The sequence below is a fragment of the Babylonia areolata genome, chromosome 21, assembly GCF_041734735.1.
Source record: "Babylonia areolata isolate BAREFJ2019XMU chromosome 21, ASM4173473v1, whole genome shotgun sequence".
In the NCBI taxonomy this organism is placed as follows: Eukaryota; Metazoa; Mollusca; class Gastropoda; order Neogastropoda; family Buccinidae; genus Babylonia; species Babylonia areolata.
Window position 1 is genome coordinate 29,098,649 of NC_134896.1, and position 8,699 is coordinate 29,107,347.

Genomic DNA, 8,699 nt, shown 5'->3' on the forward strand with positions numbered 1-8,699 from the left:
GGGTAAGTCGGAACGAGCGGCGTGGTTGGGACGCCACTGAAGAAGGTTAGACAGAGGAAGAAAAAAACGATATAAAGTATCCAGACTTGCCATAAGTCTGCCAGGACTCGCCCTCTCGAACCACGCAATTTTCACCGAATCAAGACCCGAGTCCTGAGCAATTTGACCTTAAAGGGCGCCAGCCAACAGTATCATTAAACTCAACTCTACTTCTTTCTCGCTGGCTTTGGCAAATACTTGAATTGAGCCTCTCACTTCCAAGCGCGGATAGGAGCGACTGCGTAATCAACAGTCTAGACGGTTACGTGAGTACGGATACTTCCTTGCAAATGGCGACTGCCTTGATGCCAGTTCGAAGCAATATCTCAACAAGTTTTGGTCCAATTTCGATGCATTTTTATAAGCAAAAAATTGTTGAGTGTGTCAACATGACTGCCAGGATGTAATATGCAGAAGAGGTGGCTAGAATTTTGTTTGATTTTTCCGCACAACGTCGACAATAGCAAATACGAAAACGTGATAGAAACTGAAAGTACTGTTGATGATCAAATGAAGTGATTCTGGTTGTCTTGATGATGATTACACGCTGCAAAGTATATCGACAGGTAGCGAGTGGGATCATGATGGAAGTAAGTGTAGAAAAAAACAACAACATTTTAGCTTGAACCCTTCATTTTAGGGTGTTTTTTTGTTTTTCAATGACACCCTCCAGATGAAAGCTTCAAGCTGAAATATGTGAGCTTTTATGTTGATATTGTTGGTAGTTTTTGTGGGTGTGTGGGTAGGAGGGTGTGAAAGAGAGAGAGAGAAAGAGAGAAAGAGAGAGAGAGAGAGAGAGGTGTATGTGTTTATGTATAGTGTTTATGTTTAGAACAGCATGATAACGGAGTAGAAACGCTTGTTTGAAATTTACTTGCGTATAATCATACTATTGAGCTGTATATTAGTTTTAGCTCAGTGGTATATTTACGAAGGTAACCGGTGATACATTGTTCAGGTATGAACATGACTGCACAAATATCAATGTTTACATTGAATATCACACACACACACACACACACACACACACACACACACACACACACACGCACGCACACACACACACACACACACACACACACACACACACACACACACACCTTCCTGCCTCCCCCACTTCCTCTCTCTCTCTCTCTCTCTCTCTCTCTCTTAAGCCTGTCTGTCAATATCAATAATAATACAACCAATTCACACGGAAAACTGTTTCTGGGCGATTGGTAACAGCGGAAATATGTGATCAGTTGTAGAATAATTTCGTTTAAAGCCAGCTAGAAATTTACAAGTGTACCTAATGTTGTCATTATTATCCATTCTAGTAATATTGAATTGATAATAGCACTGTAAGGTTACTGCTTATTTCTAGCAAAGAAATTTCTCCACAGTAGTTTGGATCTTTGACACTGCATTTCTTTAATAAAGGTATACATGGAGTCTCTTCAGTTCTCGTGGTAATGTTCTGTAACAAACAGCGCATTTACACACGGAAATTTTCACTGTCGTTGCTGCATTTTTAAAGAAGATTTTGAGCAGGCTTCCTCAGACGCTTAAGAAGGCACAGAGGGTGCCACCTTCCCTCTCTTCCTTTCACCCTTCTTAGATAAGATGTCAGATGATGGTCTTGTCCATGTGCTCTCCTACATTTCAACTTCCTACTGCTGTTTGTATTTTCTAATTTGTATAGAACAGCTCAAAATGCATCTAAGAGATAGACAGACAGAGAGCATCGTGCTATTGCAAACTCTTTGTTGCTGTGTGACGTCAGTGATGACACTGGAGATTGGACGAGGGAGGACGCCTTTCTTCATATGATGTCGAGTGATGACAACAAGGACTTTGTGGATACTCAAGTTGACGTTGTTTGACGCCATGTGACATCAGTGATGGCGTTATGTTGCATCATATTGCGTCAAACGGCGACAACGCAACGTAATCCTCCCTACATTTCTTATGACTCAGCGATGACATCATAGGCTACCATGCCATTTTGCGTCAGATGGCAAAACAAATTTGTGTCGAATGATATCACAACAATAATTCCATAGTATAACACAATCTTAAACTTGACAAAATTATCATTTTTATTTGTTCACCTCCGATTGTCGTTTTAGGGATTTTTTTCCCGAAAGAGTCATTCTTATGTCCTAATAGACACATAGAAGAGTGGCTGTAGGTGTAAAACAGGTTAAAGCAGTACGGATCCTATGGGTGTCTTTTGCTTTTAGACATCCATAGGTGGACTGGAAATAGCCCACTTGCGAAGGGTTTTGTGTGCATCATTTATATTTGTGACTGTGGTGAAGATGTAATACGCGTCCCTTCATTGTTATGTGGTGGAGTTTTGTCGCAGTCTGAAGTGGGGAAAAAATAAAACCAAAACGAACAGAGTTAGTTTAGTTATAGTTTAGTTTCATAGGGGTATCAAAGGGACATGACCCTGCATTTGAATGACATTGTATGTGGCCTGCACGCGTGTGTCTGCCGTCACGGAACATTAGTCCTTACAGCTGAATAATTAGCATAGATTTACCACCGATGGCATTTGTGTTGGGGTTCTTGTTTTTCTCGCGTCATTGTTCCAAGGGCATAAATCAGCTGCAGCTGTCTATCTGTCTAAGTCCGGTAATTTCAAATTCAGTAGCGTGTGAGCCTTGAAGGTTGGGTTGGCACTCAGCTGAAAGTCTTACTGGTTTCTTGTTTCTGTTAACCTCGTTGTTTTAAACATATAGGGTGTTCTGCAGTGAAGGAGAAGAAGGAGGTGGTGGAGGAGGAGGTAGAGGAGAAGAAGAAGAAGAAATTCATTTTCGAGGATAGCATATAAAGCACAGTTGTTCTCGTAAATGGTCATCATATAAGTATGACGCTGTTTCATTGCAACAATTTGAGGTCACAAGTCAAAATGCCCTCCATGCATCATTCAAAGGAGAGTTGATGCCGAAATATAAACAAAGAAAGTACATCGAAACAAAGAATTGCGATGCGAATCAAATAAAATAGACAGCAAAAAGAACTGCATGGTATTATATATATGTCAGTTGTATCTTCCCTGTTATGGGAATTATATCTGGAGTGGACAATTAGTTATGTCTTCAACGTCTCTGTGCTCTGGAGAGATCGGAGGTTACATGGAAGTTTGTCATGTTTAATGACTTGGCAAATTAATGCTTGATGTCAGGGTTTTGTGTTTTGTGGTATATCGAGCGTTACATGAATTTTGAATGAAGAACCTAAGTAACACGTCCAGATATTTTTTTGTGAATAATCATTCCTTACCCATGGTGCAAAAGAGACTGTTACAGAGATGTGTTTCACTTTCTTTTTACCGGAAATATGTGTTGTGTTAATGTATGCATGTACCTTAAATTTGCTCTTAAATCGATCGCCATTTGTTTACAGGGCATATCTGTTCATGTCAGTGTTAGTAGTTTGTAGCATAGAAAATATGAACTCCGTGTTTTTTGTTGTGGTTTGAGTGTTATCTTTCAATATGTTTGTTTCATATGGTCGTCATGATATTTGCTGAAAATCCATGACAATCCAAGTTCATTCTTTTTTATGTGTTAAGTTGTACTCGTGCAACTAATTTACATCTATTCTCTTATATCAGTTTCAGTTTGTACACTCTTTCTTCTCCTGTGTACGGTTACATTTTTTCTGTGACGGGTTTCTTTGACTGTGCAACAAAGTGTCACATGCTGTAATTATATCGGAATTCTTCAAACTGAGGAAGACGTGTGACGCATCTAAAAAAAAACAACCTCCTACATATCTTAATGTGTTACATGTATAACAATAGCAGCTATGGGCTGTCACTTACTCTGAGATAATCAAAGAAAACAGGGTGTATTCCATTACCTTAGAAAAAATACCACACAGCATCTACTGTTTACAGGATACCCATCATACCCCCCAAACTTAAAAGATCTGTAACATAGGAATGGGGATACAAAATGTTTCTTTGCTCCTTATAGGTCCGATGCAAGAGTGATGGCAATATTACTTTAGTTTGAAATGAACACAGCAGATGGTCAGCTTGGTATGGATCACTGAAGCCACCATTCTTCATTCACTGCTTCAGGCAAGAAGATCAACCAGTTCTGCCGAAGCTGTTCAACATGGCGAGTTTCAATATTCGTAAGGCCACCCCAAAGGACTGCCAAGATTTAATGAGAATGATTAAGGTAAGTGCTGAGAGAAGAGAAATGATATATGTTAAATATGATGAATGACAGCAATAACCACAATAGGGAAAGAAAAAGGATATATGTTAAATGACAGCAATATCCACAAGGGCCGAAACACTTAATAATAATAATAATACATAGTTTTTCTATGGCGCGATATCCAGCACCAATGCTGCTCAAAGCGCCTTACATCATCCAGTTGACTATAAACATGCCTTAAAAACACATCAATCGCTATCTGACAATGGAAAACATCCAGGGTGTTCATGTGAATGAAAAAGCATACTGTCAAAACACTTGACTGAGGGGGGCTTCTTCTCTGAAGACCTTGTACTGTCCAGCTCCCCCTAGAGTTTCTTATCACAATAGAGAACTCTTCGATCAAACGCTTGTCCTTCTATTTATTTTGCAGTATTTTATCCCTGTTTTACAAATTCCCCACCCTCTCCTCCTTCTTTCATACACACAAAGTGAGCAATGAAAAAACATCTTAAAAGAAAATCCACTTTTGAAATAAAATACATTAACATATGTAGCAGCCTTCGAATGATTTCTTAAAAGCAGATATGTTCGACACAATGTATGTCCAGCAATTCATATCTCTATCTGTCTCTCTCTCTATCTCCCTGTCTCTGTCTATCTCTCGCTCTCTCTCCTCACACACACACACACACACACACACACACACAGAGAGAGAGAGAGAGAAAGAGAGAGAGAGAGAGGATGAAATCACCTACATCGGTGTGCCAGATACCGATTTGTTACCGAAGTGTTTCAAATCCCAATTCGTTATGCATGCTTGTGCATTACCAGCAAATCTTCTTTTGTATGTTGCTATTCCTTTTTTGGTTCTGTGTGTGTGTTGGGTGGGGGGGTGAATGTCTGTCTGTCTGTGTCTGTTTGTGGGTGTCCGTGTGTGTGTGAGTTACATTCTCTATTTTGTCTTTTTATTCATTTATTTTATTTTAATTATCATTACTATCTTTTCTTTTCTTTCTGACTAAGCGCGTTGGGTTACGCTGCTGGTCAGGCATCTGCTCAGTAGATGTGTAACGTATATTGATTTGTCCGAACGCAGTGACGCCTCCTTGAGTCACTGATACTGATACTGATACTCTATCGCCCTTTCTTTCAGCTGGCTGAACAGACTGAGATGGTGTCGAAAGCTGGTGGAACAGACTGGGGCAGATTACAATTGCGTTTTTCGTTTTTTTCGTTTTTACCCTTGTGTGTGTGTTTTTGGGAGCGGGAGGGAACATAGTGAAATCGGGTCCAAACGAAGTTCATATAAAAGAAATATTATCAAACAGTATCAGTATCAGTAGCTCAAGGAAGCGTCACTGCGTTCGGTCAAATCCATATACGCTACACCACATCTGCCAAGCAGATGCCTGACCAGCAGCGTAACCCAACGCGCTTAGTCAGGCCTTGAAAAAAAAAAAGAATAAATGAAAATAAATAAATAAATGATAAAAATAAAAATAAAATAAAATAACAAAAATAAAGAAATAACAATAATAAAGAAAGAAAGAAATAAGTAAAATAAATTAAAAATATTAGATAAATACATAAAAATACTACTACTAATAATAATAATATCAAGCAGCTAAGAAGTGTGGTGACTTTCACTACTGTCATGTCACACAACTTGAAACCTTTGTTGCACCTCTTTCCCCAAAGCCTGCAGGCAGTGAAGTAAAGTGTTCAGGGTGTATTTTTTGGCTGTATTTTTGACCCATCCTCTTGTTGATCACTGTACTTCTTTCCTATTTTTTTCAGTTTTCTCTTGTTGTTTCAGGCTCCTTCCAGTGTCACACATTACCCTAGATAATGCTTGTGATCCATGGCTTGGATATCCATCGGCTTATCTTTGGGATCTCTGTCGCTGCTTCCGTCATCACGTGTTTGAAACTGTCTGTGAAGACTTCAAAATCTTCTTCTGGCAGGCGTGGTGAGGCAAACTTTCCTCCCATGACTGTTGGAATTGCTCAATGACGTCAGGAGTTTTCGCTTTGTCAAGATTGTATTTGAGTCGGCTGTCCCTCTCCTCTCTCTCTCTCTTTTCTTCAACCATACTTTGAAGTTCATCATGATAAGGTCGTGGTCACTGCCAAGGTCAGCTCCTGGGAACATCCTTGTTTTAGTGCTATTGATTGTCAGATTTGTTCTGGTTCTTCACAAGTATGTAGTCTATCTGGCTTTTATGCGGACAGTTTGGGGCGTGCCATGTCCATCTTCAAGATGCTTTATGCTCACCAAGATGTCAGCAAGAACCAAGCCATTATCACTGGTGAATTCTAGCATGCCGATCCCCCTCTAATTGGTATTATCATTACTGTTTGGGTTGCCGAAAACCCTCCCGCCTCCTTGGACATTTATACCAACTTTTGCATTCCAGTCACCCTGAAAGATGAGGATGTCTTTCTTGTCAACCTTGTCGATGACCGTTGGAAGCTGGGTGTAGAATTCTTCAATTTGGTCATCATCAAAGTCTGAAGTTGGGACATATACTTGCACTACACTGATCCTGAATGGTTTCGCTCGTAAGCGATTGGTCATAATCCTACTGGCAACTGCACAGCATCCGTGTACTGAGTTCTTAATGTTCATGTGGACCCAAAATTTCATGTGTATGTTTATCTTCTTCTTGGGTGAGACATCGAAAAAATATATCACAGACATCAGCAAGTGTATCACAGGCCACAACACCATCACCACTGCTGATATCAGTTCATTTTCTGAAGCTAAGAAGTATTCAACAGTTCACTAACCAGGGAGACCTTCATTAGCAACGAAGAATCCAAACCAGAATTCCTCTCAAGGGTACCAAAAAATTGCCAGCACTGTCCAGACTGAAACCTGTATGGAAACACAACAGCACAACAGCATCCCCTTCAAAAAGAAGATCATGCTTCGGTGTACAAAGGTGTGTTCCGTTTTCCTGCCAACGTGTGAGACGGAAAGTCACGGCGGATTTGGAAAGACGAAATCAAGCCATGGAAATGACATTTTATCGCGATATACTTAACACAAGATACATTATGGCGATGCTTGCATCAGTTAAGAAAAGAATACTACGTTAGTACGACCACGTAACAAGATCCATTAGCCTTGCAAAAATAATCCTCATTGGAAATGATGAGGGATGGAGGCAGAGGGGAAGACAAAAAGCAATGGACTGACAGCGCTTTGACTGGCTGGGAATATTTATTTGCAGATACCCCGGTTTGGGCATACAACCTACAGAGCTAGAGGAATCTGTTGAACAGTTCAGTGCAGAGTCCCGAAGACAGTAAAGAAGAAGACCTTCGGTTCAATTATGTGTATGCTACATGGGGTAGTACTCGGTAGTATTGGACTGGAGTTGTGTAACCTGGTTGGAGGGAAAAGTACCAACTTTAGATTATTCCTAGGAATACATTTTAATAAAACTGAAGAACAACAACAATGATGATGATGGTATTGGTAGTGGTGGTGGTGGTGATGATGATGATACTGAAACAGCAGTAACATACAATACAATGGAGTCTCCCGTCGGACCGACGGATGAGTAGGCAGGCAGGCTTATCTGTCGGTGTGTGTCCTCATATGGGAGAAGAGGCCGATTCTGGATGCGCAGCACTTCCCACATGTGTTGCAAGAGAAAACGTCTCCAGAAGTTGAGCCCTGCTTCGTTCGCTCACGCTTTTCCTTAATGGCCAGCGTTCTCTTGTTTTCAAACGTCTTTATGTCACTAGAGCACAGCATCCCCCAGCGAGAGCGGTCAAGGGCATCAGTTTCCCAGGAAGCGATGTCTATGTCACAGGCTCTGAGGTTTGTCTTCAAGGTGTCCTTGAAGCGCTTGCAGGGTCTTCCAATTTCGCGGTGAGTAGAACAAGGAGCTCCACATGGTCTTTGTATACCTGACTAAGGCCTTCGACACGGTGAACCGCCGTGGTCTGTGGAAGATCCTCCTAATGTTCGGCTGCCCAGAGAGCCTAATCCAGCTGATTGCGTCATTCCACTGAAACAACAGTAACAAATGATAATTATAAAACCATAAGTGGAGTGGAGCGATAGCCTAGAGGTAATGCGTCCGCCTAAGAAGCGAGAGAATCTAAGCGCGCTGGTTCGAATCACGGCTCAGCCGCCGATATTTTCTCCCCCTCCACTAGACCTTGAGAGGTGGTCTGGACGCTAGGCATTCGGATGAGACGATAAACCGATGTCCCGTGTGCAGCATGCACTTAGCTCACGTAAAGAACCCACGGCAACAAAAGGGTTGTTCCTGGCAAAATTCTGCAGAAAAATCCACTTCGATAGGAAAAACAAATAACACTGCACGCAGGAAAAAATACAAAAAAAAAGGGTGGCGCTGTAGTGTAACGACGCGCTCTTCTTAGGGAGAGCAGCCCGAATTTCACACAGAGAAATTTGTTGTGATAAAAAGAAATACAAACAGAAATACAAATACAAATAAACGTTATGAAGATAATGACA

The 8,699-nt window shown here is 40.9% G+C and overlaps 1 protein-coding gene across 1 annotated transcript in view; it reads left to right on the forward strand.

Moving 5' to 3' along the window:
• The first annotated feature begins 3,134 nt into the window (after positions 1–3,134).
• Positions 3,135–8,699, forward strand: part of LOC143296276 (diamine acetyltransferase 1-like) — an 11,947-nt gene continuing 6,382 nt past the window's right edge. The window contains exons 1-2 of the mRNA XM_076608117.1: positions 3,135–3,156; positions 4,115–4,217. Of these exons, the coding sequence (XP_076464232.1) occupies positions 4,152–4,217 (66 nt within the window). The 5' untranslated portion in view covers positions 3,135–3,156; positions 4,115–4,151. The remainder of the gene's footprint in view (positions 3,157–4,114; positions 4,218–8,699) is intronic.